This window comes from Cebidichthys violaceus, unplaced genomic scaffold, assembly GCF_023349555.1.
Source record: "Cebidichthys violaceus isolate CVI_PGR_0920_01 unplaced genomic scaffold, fCebVio1.0.p SCAF_4, whole genome shotgun sequence".
Lineage (NCBI taxonomy): Eukaryota > Metazoa > Chordata > Actinopteri > Perciformes > Stichaeidae > Cebidichthys > Cebidichthys violaceus.
Window position 1 is genome coordinate 18,312,312 of NW_027176594.1, and position 18,430 is coordinate 18,330,741.

Genomic DNA, 18,430 nt, shown 5'->3' on the forward strand with positions numbered 1-18,430 from the left:
TCAAAGTATCCTCATTTAAAGTTGTTGTTTTTTTCACTCTCTGTCCCTCTTTCTCTGTTCATAACCAACCACCGACACCCCACGACTGTCAGCCCACACACACGCGCACGCACACGCACACACACACACACACACACACACACACACACACACACACACAAACCCATTCCTCTGTCTCTTCTCCTCCATGATTTAGGTGCCCGTCAGCATGTTTTGCACAAAGCAATGTCCCTCTATTTGTGTGTGTTGTGTTCTCCATGTGAATGTGTTTGCCACCTGTGATGAATAATTAGTTTTTCCTTCTCACTGTGTTTGTCACACTGTGTTTGTGTGAGAGCGCTGGCGGAAGAGTTCATTTTCATTTCTTTATATAGAAACACATCAAGCAGACAGTTGGATATTTTGGAAAACAGGCTCTGATGTTCTGATTCAGCACAAAGTAGTGATATAGTGTGCGCGTTTCTGTGTCTGTGTGTGTGTGTGTGTGTGTGTGTGTGTGTGTGTGTGTGTGTGTGTGTGTGTGTGTGTGTGTGTGTGTGTGTGTGTGTGTGTAGGTGGTTGTCTCTGTGTGTGGCCATCCCTGAATGTAGGACAGTTACATTTGTTCTAGCTGCCCGCGTGGATATCTCAAGCACACACAAATAGTACTCAGGTGCACACACACACACACACACACACACACACACACACACACACACACACACACACACACACAATTATCAAATTCCCTTTCCTCCCTCGACAGTGTCAAACCACTCCACTGCAAGTTCCACTTAACAACCTTTTGCATCTCGTTGGTAATTTAAAAAGCTAATTAGCAACCTAATCAATTATTGATTGTCATTTCACTCCACAAAGAATATGCCAGAAATAATCCTCCCTGCTCACGCGTCTCTGAAGGGGCGTCTTTAGTGAGATAAATTATTCTGTGCTAACTATCTAGACACATTATCAAATCCAGAACACAGGACCAACTCTAACATTGGCCCCGGGTCACATTCAACTCAAGTCTGCAAATGTCACCTTAATGAAGCCATCTTGACATGTTACACAGCTATATCAGCTTTTTTTTTTTTTTTTTAACACAGCTCAGGCCTTTTGCGACAATGGATATTGGCAAAAATGTCTTTAGCACAGATAGTGAGCGGTAAAAAGTCAAGAGATTGAAACTTTTAATTTTGTCTTAAGTGTGCTACATGTTGCAGCTGGAAACACGGTTGATGAGAGCAGTAAAAGTGAACCAAAACACCGAAGTTGCTGCGATGAAAACCAAACAATGGGCTGAAATGCGCTAAAACGCTCTGCAGAGCCTAGGGGAACGTTGTACCTGTTTAGTACGGCTTTGACAAACTGCTGCAGGGAATGGAAACGTATGTAAACAGGTCCCGCAAAATCCTCATCACCCATAATCAATAATGAGGGCCTGTATGAAAACCAGCACAGAAGGGTCCTCTGTTCAGTTCAAAATATATGTTTAAGCATAAGGTCATACAACGTTTTACAAATCTAGTTTATCAACTGTTGGACAGCGGGGATGGATGCATGGCTCAAGAATGAACAATAAAAAATAAAAAATCATGGTCCCATAAGGGAATTATTGGGGCGTAAACTCCAGAAACCGTTCATTCATTGTAGATTGCTGGATTGCCTGCATTAGACATATACAGGCATATAAAGCATGGGGTCAACTGATCAATGTAAGCAGAGACCATTACCCCTGTGGGCTAGCTCAATAATGGCCTTAAAATGATATGCTGTTAGAGATGCTAGTGACTGGGAACATGGGCAGTGCACAACTGAGATGAAGCAATAAAAGGAAGGAGTGTGAAGGAAAAGCAGATAAGGTTGAAAAAGAGGCGGTGTGGGGAGAACAGGGAAGTCTGAAGAGAAGTGAGGTGACGGCAAAGGAGTGAGATCATTTTAAAGAATCGGGGTAAAGAGACAGATGAGAGATGGAACAGAGAGGGTAAAACTGAAAAGATGGATGAGGAGGGAAGGCGAACAGGGGAAAGGAAGGGAGGGCTGGGAGTTCATTATAGTCGACTGTAGATGCTTTCACTCTGTGGCAATTATCTTCATACAGTGTACGTGAGGGGAGGTGGAGTTTACTGGGTCTCACAGGGGGTTGGTAGATAGCTGATGTGTGCTATCCTCCCCACTGCACCCCACCAACACCCACTGCGTGTGTGTGTGTGTGTGTGTGTGTGTGTGTGTGTGTGTGTGTGTGTGTGTGTGTGTGCGCGCGCACGCTAACAGAGTTTTACCAGACTGCTCTTTACAACGCTGTAGTCAGCATTAATTGTCTAAGGTAGATGTAGTGTTGGGGAGAGTGAGAGAGTGATTGGAAGAAGAGAGAGTGCAGGAGGGAGGAAAAAACAATTAAGAGACTGAGATAGATGAGGTGCAAGTGTGTGTGTGTGTGTGTGTGTGTGTGTGTGTGTGTGTGTGTGTGTGTGTGTGTGTGTGTGTGTGTGTGTGTGTGTGTGTGTGTGTGTGTGTGTGTGTGCGTCTTCTTGTGGTATCTTTATAAGCCCCAGCTGGCCTCACAAGGTTAGAGCAGTATGAGATTATATTACATAGACACTAATAAGTTTTTGTTTTAAAACAGAATTTTAAAGCACCATTTTCGAAATGATCTATGTCCATACTAACACGCCTGAAGATGAATATCTGACTGTTCATGTACACTGGGTATGCGGGTGGGTGCCGGTGTAAACCGGAAGTAGATTGGTTGATTAGTTTAAAGAAATACGACAGAGTAATAAAGTAGTCTTTAAGAAGGAAAGGTTGTGTTTGGTACTTAATAAGATCTTCTCTAAAATCTTCCTCTGTAAACTCAAACAGACACATTTCGTAGAAAGTTTTAAAAGTTTTATTTTTCAAACTTAGTTACAGCGATGTGGGTCTCGCTCTCTCTCTCTCACACCGATCAAATTTATTTAAAAATGAACACTTACACATAATGGTTTACTAGATTATGGGGCCATAAATGTGGTCAACGTACGTCTCTCACTCGTTTCCTCGGTTTCGTTGTTCTCACCCGAAGCTCTGCTGGTGGCTGAAGTTTCTGTCGTACTAGAGAGCAATCAATGTTCTGTTCCTTTATAGTTGATGTGTGTGGACTTCACAATACTTGAGCAGACTGTATACTGCTTCCCCAACAACAAGCCATGGATCACCAGTGACCTGAAAGTTCTTCTTAATAAGAAGAAAGCAGCATTCAGGTCTGGGGACAGACCTGAAGGTGAAGCTCAGGGAGTGTAAGGACTCCTACAGGAGGAAGCTGGAGGCCGAACTCCAGCAGAACAACGTGGGGGAGATGTGGACCGGGATGAAGCAGATAACTGGCTTCAAGGTTGGACGGAGACAACCAGGGGGCTCCCTGGAGAGGACCAATGAGCTTAACTGTGTCTTCAATTTAGTTCACAGCCCTCATCTGTCTCCTCCACACAGACACCTCTGCTGCTCTGATTGGTCATTGCTTCCAGGTAGTTCTGTTTCCTCTGTCAAGTTTAGAACTACAGTCTTTTGTCTTGCTGCTTAAATGTCCCTCCATATTTGCTGCATTGACATTGACATTACTGATCGCATGGGAACGTTTACAATTACTGGCAGCCTCTCTAATCAGTAAATCGTAAAAGAAAAAAGTCATACATCAATAATTAAAAAAGCTAAGAGTAGAGGGGGAGTGGAATGTTGATGTTCTAGAGGGTCTCTAAAACTGAGAAAATAATGAATTTGGGTGGGTGGGTGGCTGGATGACTGAAGCGAGCATGCAGATTTGGATGACGTGGCTCCTTTAACTAAGATGTTGTCATTAGCTAACAGACATTTTAATGCCACTGTTTCCTCTTTGGTCAAATTATCGTACCTTTTTCTCTTAGATGTGAAGAGTCCACTTCATATGTCAAGAAAGTATCTTCGGTTGTGGGATTGAATTATTTGGGATGATGGTGTATTTGGGCTGAACTGGTGTTCTTGTTGTGTCCTGCTGAACACAGAAGTGAGAGGATGCTTGACTGGGGCCGTTTTTATTAATTCATACTTGCAAAAGAAAGTTTTATGAAGTCCAACAAATTAAAAAAGTTTATGTTGTATTTAGGTGGTATTTGATTGTATTTGTCCCCCTATTTTTGTCTGTATTTTACTTGGGTGAACTACTTTAGGAGTAAACAGTGTTTTTAAACAAAGACGCATAGCACTGGTGGACAAAAGCATTATTCTTGTCAAACAACATAAAGCAAAGCAGTGGATGGTCATGGCGAGCTGTTGTGCAAAAAAGAGTGCTCGATGCACACTCTATAGAAGGTTAATGAGTATACTAACATACTAAATGTTTTACAATGTGTGTTTTTTTATGTTAACCCAAAGTTAGAAAGTTTCTTGAACTAATGAATCATTTCAATTTGGTATAGAAAGTTTAAAAAACAACAAACAAACACAGGACTGTCTGGTGTCCGTCTCCCAAAGTGTTGGTGTGTAAAGTGTAAAGTTGTTTATATATTACTTAGTTTAATAAGTATTTATTTTAACCCTTAGCAAGTGTTTTTGTTTGAAGTGGCTTTGCCCACGTTTTGATTATGAATGCAGTGGAGCGTCACGGTTTGAAGTGAATCCAAGGCTCCTGACCAAGAGTCAGTATGTGTGGAGTTGAGATGAGGACATGTTGCAAGGAAACATTTGAAAAGCGAAAGTTATTAAATGTGTAAAAAAAAATAAAAGCCTCCTTGAATATAACGTCAATACACATGGGCTTAAATTGACCAAATCTGAAGCTATCTGTAGTGCATGGTTTAAAGGGCATGATGCAATTGCACTTAGTCCAACTCCGCTTTTGCTAGTTAAAGGGCACCTAATCTGGGAGCAAAGCAAGACGCAAGCAGCAAATGGGTTATATTTAGTCTACTAATTAATCATAGGTGTGTTTTGAGCATAACATGAACTAAACCAATCACAGCATCACCTCCCATTCCCTTTTAAAGCGAGGTGCATCTGCTCCGGGTGCATTGCTTTTCATGTATTTGACAGGGACAGAGCACAGCCTCTTAGCTGTACCACAGTTAGCTATAAATTAATTTACATCTGTGGTCCCTTGGCAGGAAAATTGAAGAGGCAGATTTGGCTAATTGGAGAAGCGAGAGGTTTCCTGCAGTAAACATTTTGATTTTGAAACGCCATTAACTATAGATTGACGCTGGATATTTTGTTAGATAAAAATGTTGAGTTTTTTTTTATAGATTTTACAACAACTGAAATCTAATAATATATATATGTATATATATATATATATATATATATATATATATATATATGTATATATGTATATATATATATGTATATATATATATATGTATATATATATATGTATATATATATATATATGTATATATGTATATATATATATGTATATATATATATATGTATATATATATATGTATATATATATATATATGTATATATATATATGTATATATATATATATATATATACATATATATGGGCAACAAATGAATTTGCTAGTTACATAATGTGGGTGTTGAAAATGACAACTGTCGCTCTGAAGTTAGCAATGACAGTTAAGGTGCACTGTGCCTCGCTTTGCTCCGGGTGTAAGATAGACCAACAGATACTGAATATAGTGTGAGCTTCATAAAGATTGTAGATTACTTTTTATGTTTCTGTTCACTGAGCATATAGTCTTTCTGCCCTTTTTGTCCAAGCAGTAAGTGCTTATTACAGTAACAGAGATGTAAACTCAAAGAAGCATCAATATCATGAAAATGCACAAAAAATAAAGAAAACCTCAACAAAAAAATGTATATTGTCTATTTTTTTCATGAGTATATTTCACATTGGTAATCTTTCATGTTTGTGTTAACTTATTTGGTCAGTGTAGGATTCATAGTAAAATATATAAGAAGGACCTTTGCTGCGTTTCCTAATTTGTACTAACACTATGTTAATATTTATTATATTATGTATTTATTTAAATTTCAAAAACTGCATTCTGTGACACTGGTCTAATGTCACATGACGGAACACCAGCTGTCAGCTGTGGAACTGTTGATGATATCACTGATGGATCAGCCTTATGTGGATACTATCAGACTAGTTCAACTCAGATCAGACCAACAGACAAACCCAGAGAGAAACAAGAGATACACGAGAGATAACTACTTATCCTTTTCTAAAACAATTTCATTTGAACATAACTTGTTCATCATGTCCTGCAAACCGACACGGGACTGTGAGACTCCTCACTCTCTGGCCTCCGAGAAAGTTCAAGGTAAGTGTGGCATCCTGGGAAAAAGGTGGGATGAGCACCAACTCTAAATTGGTAACTCAAGTTATAACTTTTATATATTTATATAACACAGAACTGTTTTCTGTGATTGAGGGCAATGGTTTCCAATCTAAAGAGCAGTGTCTTGTCTTGGTCTGTAAAATATGAACAGTGTTTTGTGAGTTTACTTCTCATATTATTTTAGGTAAAAACATTTTAAACGACTAGATAGGTAAACTAACAAGTATTTCTTGAGGAAACGCAGATTAAAGATCTAGGCAAAAATGACCAATGTAGTGCCTGTGAGTTGAGATATTTAATACAATTGCTGATTAAACTTTATGCTGTCAACAAATAAGTGATCCACTCCCCTTTAATTTTAGATAATGACTCCAAAACCAGAAGACCCATCTTCAACATGGTGGAGGATGTCATGGATCCAAGGAACAAGAGGAAGGCCAGCACTGACGGAAGGTCCTCCAACAAAAAACGGAGGGGTGATGAAGTCATCTACATTAGTTCCTCCAGTCGTGATGAGTTGGAGGTCGTCAGTGTGAAGGGGGGCAAGCGGAAAGCTGAAGCTGACCAAGAGAGCTCCAAGAAAAGGTTTAGGAGGAGCAGTGTTATCAACATCACAAGCAGTGTTTTGGTTGAGGGTTTCAATGCTGGGCAGAGTGAAGGAAAGGCCTGCAGACGGAGAAGCAGCGAATCGCCATCTTCATCAGTGGATGAAATGTATGACTTGTCCTTCTCTGTGAAAACTAGCCAAGGTAAGCTGATAGTGTGAGGGAAAGTTAGCTTCCACCTGATTCACGGTTGAAAGAACAGTCTGACATTTTGAGCAGGTGTGTACCAGCGGTCATACCGCCCAGTGTGACCGCTGGCGGTAGCTTCATCTTTAGCACAAAGACAGGAGCGGGATATAACTTCTCATCGAAATTTCGCATTTTACAATCAACAGTTGACGCTCAAAATTATAGTTATGCAAATACACGTCTTCTCTCTGTGTTTATGTGCAGCTGACTTTGAAACCAAATATAGGGAGATTTATAAGATCGGTGAAGGCGGTTTTGGAGCCGTAATGGCCGGCTACCGGATGAAAGACTTAAAATCAGTAAGTTTCACATAAACATTCTCCGTCTCTCTCACACACACACACACACACACACACACACACACACACACACAATTTATACTCCACTGCATCCTTAGAAAGTGCCAAGTGAAATGCTTGTTTCTGTCTTTCAGGTGGCCATCAAGCACATTCCAAATGAAAAGGTCCACTACCGGGAAGTGGTAAGTGGTTAAATGTGGTATCCTAACATTAACTGTAGAAGTAAACACGGTCATCTGAAACATGTTTCACTCTTGGTGCTATTGGTCTGACCATGCAAAGCTATTCATGGAGATTTCTTCCTCATATACTAACAGCAGTATGTGTGTTCTGCATTTCCTTCAGGTCCAGAATGGAAAGGTGCATGAGGTCCTTGACGAAGTCGCCCTCATGGTGAAATTAGCAGGTGGAGCTGAATCACCTGGAGCATCTGCAGCCGTCTCCCTGATCGACTGCTACGATCTGGAGGATGACCTCATCCTGGTAATGGAAAGACCAATCCCCTCCAAGGATCTTTACAATTACCGCAGGACCAAAGGAGGCCACCTGCAGGAAGAGGAGGCTAAGGTAGTGAAAAGTTAGGCAGCAACTCCTCCTCCAGCTTGTTTCATGTGGTACAACCCACAGCTGAAATGGTTCATTTGTTGTCACGACCTAGTCATTTATTAGAATATATGTGCCATAATTTACATTGTCTGGCCATCATAGCAGCTAAAACACATGAAGAAACAGATGTATCACTGCAGAGTGTGCTTTGTTACGTGGGACTCACCAAGCATAAAAAAATGAACTGATCCTCTGGTACCAATAAATCCTTATGTTTTGAGCTGTTTTGAATTCATCTCCAGAAAGTTGCATATTCAGCATACATACATAGTTTTTTGTTTTTTTTATCACAGAACATCTTGACGCAGATGGTGGATGCCTCCATTGACATGCACACAAAGGGGGTATTTCACCGCGATATCAAGCTCGAAAACATACTCGTCGAAACTGGATGCAAAGTCCCACGGGTCCGAATTATCGACTTTGGCTGTGGATGCTTTGTCAAGAAGGGACACTATTACGACTTTGCTGGTATGATATCTGGTTTCTGGTCCTAATGCTGAAACAAAGGCTTCTTCTGCCCCTCTTCTCTCTATGTCTTTCTTTCTCTATTTCTGATTATCTCTGACTGTCTCCCTCCTTCTTAGTGTCTAATGTTGTGTATTTCAGGGACCTTTTCAAAAGCGCCACCAGAATGGTTCATGGTCGGAAAATACAGGGCAGGTCCCACAACAGTGTGGCAGCTGGGGACACTGTTGTGGGACCTGCTGAGGCAAACACCTGAATTCGACACGAAAAAGATGCTCCATCAGGAGATGGAAATCAACCTGAATCTGTCGACAAGTAAGACACACACACACACACACACACACACACACACACACACACACACACTTTTAGTGACATCTAGCAATGCAGATAAAATGTGCTTTTACATTTTTTCTCATCTCCTTCCAAAAAAGAAATCCCGTCTCTGCTAATGTGAATAACCCAGAGCAGTGTGAAGTAGTCAAAGTGCAATCTATTGGTCCAACAAACACATGACTTTAAACCATGAGATTCTTGTTCCAAAGTCTCGCGAGTCCCAAAGTCTTGTGGTTTAGTTGGATAAACCACATTATCTTAAGTCCAACCATGATGTTTTTCCCTGAACGTAACTTTAGTTTTAGTACCGTAAAGTAATTGTCGTACAATGCGTGCTCCTGTACACAAAACCAATAGATTGAATTTTGTGACTGTTTCACAAAGTGGTGTGAGACTGAACCGAGACTAGTTCTCATTGGAACTACTTTCTGCCAAAGAGATGTAAACTATTATCAGTTAAATCTGTCGATTATGCATTGTTTCTTAAATGGGATGTTAATAGGATTTTTAAATTACTCTTTTTAAATGTCATAAGCACCGTGACATTCTAATCACCTCCACTGTATCGTGGTGAAGGCAGATACAAAGTGACCGATACCACTAGAGATAAGTGAGAAAATATCTTATTTTAGACGGAGAAAAAAAAGGCAGGAAACTTCTGTGAATTAATGTGTCGTGTGTTACTTTTACCACCGATTTCAAAAATTATTCAACAGTCTCAAATCTTTTTTTTTTCAATGGATCACTAAGCTGCCACTTAAACCCCTTATTTCCTGCTCTCTCTCTCTCTCTCTGTCTCTGTCTCTGTCTCTGTCTCTCTCTCTCTCTCTCTCTCTCTCTGTCTCTGTCTCTGTCTCTGTCTCTCTCTCTCTCTCTCTCTCTCTCTCTCTCTCTCTCTCTCTCTCTCTCTCCAGACTGCAAAGACTTCTTGCAGTTGTGTCTGGTCCGAGACCCTGAGAGGCGTGCCACCTTAGAGCAGCTCCAGCTCCATCCCTGGATCTTCAACTCTAAGAAGGACTGACCGGATCAGTGTCTGGGATGGTAGATAGGGCGACAAGGCGAGCGACTGGTCTGGTATAGATCTTGCCCTTGAACTGGACCATCCGGACTCGTCGGGGCATCGCAGTATCAGATGGTGGACTACCAAATGAATGGGAACAGGACACGGAGAGACCAAAACATATATATTAAAATGAGATAATGCTCATTATCAGGTTTATACTTGTGTTTTTGGTGTCCACTGGAACATGTTTACATGGTTTAATGTTAAAAAAAAAAAAACACATAACACATGACACATATTTTTTCTCATAATATACTTGTGTTCACTTCTCTGAAACGCTCTGTATAAAGGCCTGTCTCTTTAAGGCCCCTACCGAAAAATATGGCTTCGAAGCCCTCATGGTCAGTGTTGGTATGATGTGATTCCACATCCATGGTCACTAAAAATGACGATACAATGTTCTTTATGTCATATTCAATTCACATGTGCTATCTTTAATAAGAGAGGGCAGGTCTGACACAAATGGCTTTATGCACAAATCAACTCATTTGGAAGCTGGTTCTGTAACTGACTCATGTCCACTGATTATTGGTCTTGCTGGTGGGTTCTCTTAAGGTCTTGTTTATTTTGGTAGACATGTCAAAATAAGGTATTCTCGGGCCATAATATCTGCTCAGAGAATTGTTTTTGCTGCTGCTGTTTACATTCCTTTTGAGGCATATTCAAAAAATGCGCTACAGGAATGCACTACTGTTTTATATTTTGTATTTATTCGTCATGCTTTTCTAGTGTTGCAAATGGAAGCTATTTTCCCAAGCTAAAAGTTTAGTTCCTGTTTCCTGTCAAACTACAGTTTACAGTTTTCCCAGAGTGCGGTATACAGCCAGAGCTTTGGTTAACCTTCCTGAGAACAAGAGGAAATAAGGGTTCATGTGTGGGAAATACTCGTTTCTAAAAGTTGTTTTGTAAAACTAAACAAGGGTTGTATCAGAGATAATTAGCCTGTTAGCCAAAAGAAGTTGAGGACGTTTTGAGAACTTTTGTGGCCTTGTACTGTACATTATTCCGAATTCAGGGTATCGCCTCCTTCTTTATCAAATAACCTACGTAGCAAAGAGACTGTATTTATTTCCTCCGTATAAAATAATCATGAATATTGCACTCTGACAAATGTTTGCCCTCCTCCCACTCCAGTCTTCATTTGAGACACTCCCCTCAGGCATGCATTTTAAAATGCCGCTGGCTAATAACAACCTCTACACGTCCCTCAGCTCTTCACATCATCCACTTCATCAACAACGCTTAATGAACTGTAGTTGAACTCTGCGCCGTTTCTATTTTGTCTGGGTGTCGTCTCCGTCAGCAACATGCACATGCATTTCAAAGGGACAATGGTCCTGTTTAAAATGCAGATAATATTTTCAAATCATATTTTGCAATATATAAAATTACAACTGTTGTTGTCATAATAATAATGCTTTTTTTTTTCCTATTCTGTTTAAGAAGTGAGAAAGTGATCAGCTGTAATCAGTAACAAAGGAATGTGTGCAGACAGAAAGGGAAAGATTATTACATAAATCCAAAGTTCATGTTGAATGTGCTGTACAGAATGGAAATATGACACCAAAACATTAAAGAGAGGAATGACAGTATGAACCCACTGAAATAGGAATAAAGTCATAATGATAATGATGCTATTTTCCCATGTCTTTTATTTATGCTGCATCTTCTCTGTACGCCATCCACTCGAGAATTCTCGAGCCATATGGAACTCTGCATATTAAAGCAAGAATATTCTCCGGGTGTGAATATGAAAATGATGGTGCTAAATTTAGTGTTGTTTATCTGCATTATGTTTTCCACCACTGTGACCAGTGATCCATACACATCGTGGGCTGCATGTTGAAATGTTGCAAAGCAACTAAACATTTCACTGTGTTATTGTATCTCTGTCTTATCAGGTCAGACAGTCATGTGTTATGAACTAAATCAGGTTCTCCAGATTTTGATTTACAGGGTGCCAGAAATCCTTATGAAAATATAGTGGGTAGGATTTTTTTGGGCTTCTATTGGAGGATTTTACCTCATGACGATTCCCAACTGCACCATATGATTCACCCACATTTGAATTCCTACTACATTCCTGCTTCTGTCAAGTGAGGGGATATTTGTATTATATTTGTCAAAAACAACTGCACTTGGGGACAAGAGCAACATTTACTTACTGCAGAAGCAAGAGTGATTTGAATTGTGGCTCTGCCCCTATTGAGAGTACGGCTTTCACCTTCTCAAGCTACTATTGCTTGAGAAGATTATTATTTTGTCATTGATCATGATTAAAAATGTAGTGTGATGCTGATTTATGATGCATGCTCCATCAATGAGAAAGAGACATAGATATGGAAGAATGAGAGTCCTGCATTGGGGGTCACCAAGATTACCTTGAAACAAGAGAAGCCACAAGGGAAGACTGCATTCTTATGACAGAGGTGTCAGTCGGAGCAACGAGCCCTTCAGCAGAGCACTTCATACGAGAGATCAGCGCAAGAGGATTGGGTCTCCAGACCCGGACAAACACCAGGCTGTGCAAAAAAAAAAAAATCAGTCCTGAGCATCCAGAGATCCAAACAATTGCTGAATATTTACATGCTAGTATTCAAAGCTACAATGTGGGAACTCCAACCTTCAAATGGATTAGGTTCCAGCCTGAACTCTGAATATGGCAACTAATCCGGAGTAAGCAGCATCTATAAAGATTCCTCAAGTGCAGAAAACGGTAATCACAGGCAGTTCTGTGCGGCATCACTAAAAGTGATTTATCAAAACATGCCAGAGAGCCTTTGTAACCTCTGGTCTCATCCCTGCTGACATCTAGATGAAATTAAAATGTTTATCATAAATTCTCGGTGTTTGAACGGGCGAATGGCATGGCTGTATGTGGTTTGTATAAGGCAGCTGTAAAGAAAATGCCGGATCTTTCTGCAGACAAATGTATAAAGAAGGTCAATGTGAAATGTTTGAGGAGCACATATGGAGCAAAAAAATGTTTTTCTGATCAGTAAAGTAAATTAAAAAAGTAGGATTTTGACCATGCCAAGTTTCATTCCTGTCTTTGTGCAATGGACATATTTTTGTTGGTTCTCAACAAGCATTTATATTTCATACCCAGCCTTTATTTTGCATAGTGACTAAATGGCGAAGAGGCAACCATCAATGGGATTTAATAAAGCCATAAAAAGTAACTAATTGAACAATATTACAAATCATGTCATTAGCAGGAAGCAGGGAGATTGGAAATGCCCAAATTAAGACAGAAAATAAGGGAAATACAGCACAAATGATGAAGAGAGGATAATGAGGTACATGAAAACATCTGTTAAAATAACAATTATTTAGCTTTTTGCTTTTAGTAACTGAATGAATGTGTTTTTAATTGGGACAAAAATCACCCATTCAAACTGAATTACAACACAAAGTAAAGGGGTGTATTGCATGTTAGTGTTGCTCAGCAGATGACATATGATAGACCTGGTTGAACAATCCAATATTCTGCTTTAATTTGTCCATATATATCTACCATAGTATTTACTATATCAGTAACTTTCTATCATATGCTACACGCATGTTAGCTGCTATATGTTATGCCATGTTTCATTCACAGTGTGGAGAGCAGGCAACAGTAGATGGACCTAAACACAGATACATTTTAGCAGGCAGCAGAAACAATGCAATGATTTTATTTGAAAAGGAGTCGAACAGAACAGGCAGGAAACCGCAAGCAAGGCCACGGGCAAATGTGTACAGAACTCCAAACACAAATGAAGACAAACTAACAAAGACGAAAGGAACTGGGACGTTATATGGAACTGGCTAATGGTGAAGTGGGAACAGGTGAACATAAGATCTGGTGACTGCAGGGCTGATAAGACAGGTGAAAGAAAGTACAACCAGCTTACAAAATAAAAGCAGGAAACACTAAACCTGAACATAAAAAGGGGGAAAAAACAAATGAATACCCAAAACATTGAAATTCTACAAATAGATCTTCAAAAGATGCAACACAGTAACCAAACTGTGACAATTTCACCATTTATTAACTCTCAAATCTATAAAATAAAATATTGCAGAGTGAATGTAGCATAGCCGCCGGATGGACGAGCCCTGCATACTTCTGCAGGAGAGGAGAGGAGACAGGAGTGGTGAGAGACGCCATGAAGAAAAAACATCTCTGCCTAAAGGTCCCTTGCAGCTCGACCCAGAGGCAACTCTCTCTCTCTCTCTCTCTCTCTCTCTCTCTCTCTCTCTCTCTCTCTCTCTCTCTCTCTCTCTCTCTCTGTCTCACCCTGCCCCCACAATCAACTTCATATCCTGGTCCTGTACAGTGACTCAGGTTACATTTCTCTGCAGCAGCCTCAGGATATCTCCAGACATTCTGAATGTCAGCCAGCCAGATCAATGACACCATGTACCCATCTGACTCACTGAGACACGCTTTTTTTTGTTTATATATATATATATATATATATATATATATATATATATATATATATATATATATATGTAAAACACACCCACCCACACACATTTGCTTCCAGAGTCATCCTCAGGCATACACACACACACACACACACACACACACACACAAACACACATATTGCATGGAGATGCACGTACGTAAGGATAGAAGTCTATGACCTTTGGCTTTTGCTTGTTGGGCACGCCATACACTTAAACCAACATATTACTCATCAGCAAAAGTAATTGGTTACATTACTCATCACATTCGCCTACATATAGCCTAACTCTATCAAAGGTGTCTTTGAAGAAGTCCCGACACCTTCAGTCCCCGAGGCGAGCTAACGAGTCCTGCACCAGAGTCTCAAATGAGACCCAAAGAGACTCCCGATAATCAGCAAACACGACAGCCTCCAACGTGGTTGAGGTAACGAGGTTACTGGGATTAGTAAGTGCAATGTAATTATAATCCTTACACGACTGCAAACGTTATCATAGTACTCTGATGCCTCATTATGTAAGCTTTACTGCCCAGCAGTGATATTAATATACATGCACACGTTCAGGAGACCACATACATTTTCACCTTTCTGCGGGTCAATGTAGAAACAAGCAGACTAAATTCACAGCAGGAAACCAACATCAAGACACGATGACGCAAAAGAGAAAGCAAAAAACATAAAATGACCAAAACCTGAGACAATGATAAATGACAGGAAAGAGAGAGAGAGAGAGAGAGAGAGAGAGAGAGAGAGAGAGAGAGAGAGAGGGAGGGAGAGAGAGAGCAAAAAAAGAGAGTTACAGAACTACAAAAGAAAATAAAAATGGAACAGTAAGAGAGGAGGAGAGGAGAGGGGGAAGTGGGGGAGATAGAGAGTGCAAAAAGTAACTCCCAGCAGACTTCGACAATTAAGAGCACCTCGTTAAGGAAGCTCTCAGTGACTAATGGACGAGACACACAGGCACACACACACACCACAGGGGATGAGTGATGGGCAGATGTAGACATTTAACAGCTTCTGTAGTGCGATCTTTGCATTCTTAATTCCCCCCATTTTCCTCCCCTCTCTTCTCCTCAGCTTACTTATAGTAAAATCTGAGGAACATTACTTCTCCAAATACTTTCATCCCATGAACGGTTTCCCTGCATGTCGCTTACTGGCCTACACTTTCAACTGTCTCTCTGTTTGTCTCTTACACATTTCTCTTGATATTATTAAAGAAAGGAGGTTTGCACTTCACCCCGAGTTGCACCGAGTGAGCGATTGGTTAGAAGTTTTGAAGGTCGTCATCGCCAACAAGAAGATGACATTGGTATGATAAATGTGAGTGTTTCATTGAATCTGTTTTTGTGTGCAAAGAACGTATTTGTGCACGCTCTGTATAAGAATTCCATTTGGGTAAATAGGTTGACTCTCAATTAGCAGGGAAGGGACGCTCTGCTTTGCGTGCAGCCCCACTTTTTGATTCAGGCTGATGAGATGAGCGTGTTCGTACATAACAGTATACTTCGGCACCACAGCAACGGCTGTCCAATCTCCATTTCTGCTCTCTGTTTGTAATGAAGCAACAGTGGACTATAATGAATGCAACAGGAGAGTGTCTGGCTGGATTCCTTCCACAAATGATTCCCTGAGTCCTCAGAATCACATCAAAGTAAGGTTCAAGAAATGTTTGCTGCATGCTGCTCGTCCACCTTCTGAGCCCTGAGTGCACCGAGTGAGCTGTCTGGTGTTGTTACGATCAATCCACATGCACACACAGCGAGGGCCGGACCGGGTTGTTTGTGGACTCGAGATTAGAAGAGCCGGCTTGCGTTTGGAAGGTCACAAGTTCGAATCACAGTCCAGAAATGGGGAAGATGGTTGGTGTTGGAAATAAAATACGACTCTTCAGTAGCATCTAGTGGTAGCTGTGGGGAACTACGACAACACTCGCAGATGCACCTCCTCTGTCAATTCTTCTTCTTCCTCCTCTTAAAACTAAAAATCACTACTTAAGATGATGAAGTACTTTAAAGCAAAGCATAACTAAGGATGCCTCACATTCAAAGTTGCCCCGGTGCAAGTAATCTATTTACTGTCCCTGTTCAATAAAGGCACAATAAATTAGCTAGCTAACTTATGTGGCTGCTGTACTTAATAGGTAGCCCCAGTTTGTGCAGGTTGTTCCAACTCCATGACTAATAGTGACACTAGTAAAATATGAATCTAATTATTTAAGATATCAACAAGATAGCATAATAGCATAAATATATAAATAAATATATGTGGCTAAGGGCATGAATTACTCTTCTTTTTCATGTTCATTTTAATATTTGGCAGAAAAAACACCAGAGCAACAAAAAAAACATTGTAGTAGACCTGATCCAATTAACAGCTGTTAAGGTTTCCCGCCATCTCAACTGCAAACTGACAACATTATATTATATTATATTTATAAGTATATAACCTTCTCCTTCAACAACTGCTGTAGCGCTGATTGTGCTGAGCTGCCACCAGTGGTGATTGCACTTCCCAGGTGTGAACATGCTGGAACGAAGCGAAGTCTGTAACTTTTAACAAGCCCAGGAAAACACCTGGGAGCTGAAACTCCTCAACAAGTGACCAAAGCTATTTCTTTCTGTTGAACCAATTTCGCTCTCATGTCGATGCATGATGATGAGAATGATGATTGACCAAAGAGAAAGACAACGAATTAGCTTGGAGAGACTGAGTATTGGCATGGAAATGATATGAGGATAAAACACACAGCCACTCTCACAGGCTATAATTTATTTCATATCATTTTACTTTTGATTTTGAAGCTTTGATTGAATCTCTCATCTGGTGCCGCAATTACATTTTTAATGGGAAACTAAATTGAGTCGAAATGGGATCCTGCATTAAAAAACGAATCGCCTGCCACTTTGATTGAAGGATAAAGTCACATTTTCTCCCTTCTTTCACGCTCACTCCACCTGTTTTTAGAGATTTGTCTTATCTTGACGCTACTGTTTATTTCCTCACAATCCATTGTCAGCCATGGCAGCTTTTGACGTGGCGGACTGAAATGAATGCTTACCATACCTGACTGATTAATCCCGGCATCTCAGAAAACAGAAATGGCTCTAAAAAATATATATATATATATAAATGAAAGGCAGTCACAAAGAGAGAAAAAAGGGAAAATAACAAAAAATGCAAAGTATGTGCAGATCCTAAAATAAAGAAAATGCTGAGAAAAATCAATGTACTTTAAATATTATTTTCAGTTCAGTTATTAGAGGTCTTGTTTTTTTTCCACTGTGCAAAAACAGTTTTTTTTGCGCCTTGTGAATGCTTTCATGTTAATATAAAACAGTTGCTACATGAGCTGAATCTGCATCAGTAAACATTGTTGGTATTCACACCTCCTAATAGTGAATTTCCCGTTGTGCTGTGTTTGTATTCTACTTTTTAGTGTCTGAATATGCATCAGCTAATTTAACGAGAAATTTAGTTCTGTTTAGTTTCGTAATAAAAAGGATTTTCATTCTTGAATCTATCTCTATCCGACACGCGAGCCAGAGTTAAAGGATTAATATGTAAGAGCGCGTCGTAGATTAAATGTAAATGTGTGTGTGTTACAGAGAGAGAGTTACACAGAAAGTAGAGAGAGCGAGAGCAGTAATATCCTTACAAGACCTCTGTATTTACTGCACTGTTAAGCAGCATTCATTTATCTTATGAAAATCCTGCTACACACACACACACACACACACACACACACACACACTCATGCCTGTGCACAAATGGTCCAGTGAGGGCCTTCTCCCAAGACAGCTCATCTAATTAGCTCCATTTAAATGAATGGGTTAAGCAGAGTTATTTTTACAGGGTGTGCTGGTACTACTAATGCAGCTTATTTCTACGCCACACACACACACACACACACACACACTCACAAACATCCAGGTCACTTCATCTGGATTTCTGGGAAGTAGAAGACAATCTGGTAGAGCAATCGAGATGCACCCGTTTTATTTCTGCACTCAGGACCTATTTCACATCAGAGAGCATTAAGGAAAGAGGGGGGGGGGCAGAAAAGAAGGTCCAGCAACACCAGATGTAAAGGAACAGAGACC

The 18,430-nt window shown here is 40.2% G+C and overlaps 1 protein-coding gene across 1 annotated transcript; it reads left to right on the forward strand.

Annotated features, from left to right (window-relative positions):
- Positions 1-6,661: 6,661 nt before the first annotated feature.
- LOC137885190 (serine/threonine-protein kinase pim-2-like) lies at positions 6,662-9,828 on the forward strand. Its single transcript, XM_068727346.1, has 7 exons — positions 6,662-7,053; positions 7,303-7,397; positions 7,532-7,579; positions 7,743-7,964; positions 8,297-8,474; positions 8,613-8,786; positions 9,722-9,828. Exons 1-7 carry the CDS (start codon positions 6,702-6,704, stop codon positions 9,826-9,828), a joined length of 1,176 nt encoding a protein of 391 aa, XP_068583447.1. The 5' UTR covers positions 6,662-6,701.
- The last annotated feature ends 8,602 nt before the right edge of the window (positions 9,829-18,430 follow it).

Coding starts and splice junctions, on each gene's coding strand:
- LOC137885190 (XM_068727346.1), top strand. CDS start 6,702: ATGGTGGAGGATGTCATGGATCCAAGGAACAAGAGGAAGGCCAGCACT. Junction 7,580..7,742: donor AGGTCCACTACCGGGAAGTG/GTAAGTGGTTAA, acceptor CATTTCCTTCAG/GTCCAGAATGGAAAGGTGCA. Junction 8,787..9,721: donor CAACCTGAATCTGTCGACAA/GTAAGACACACA, acceptor CTCTCTCTCCAG/ACTGCAAAGACTTCTTGCAG.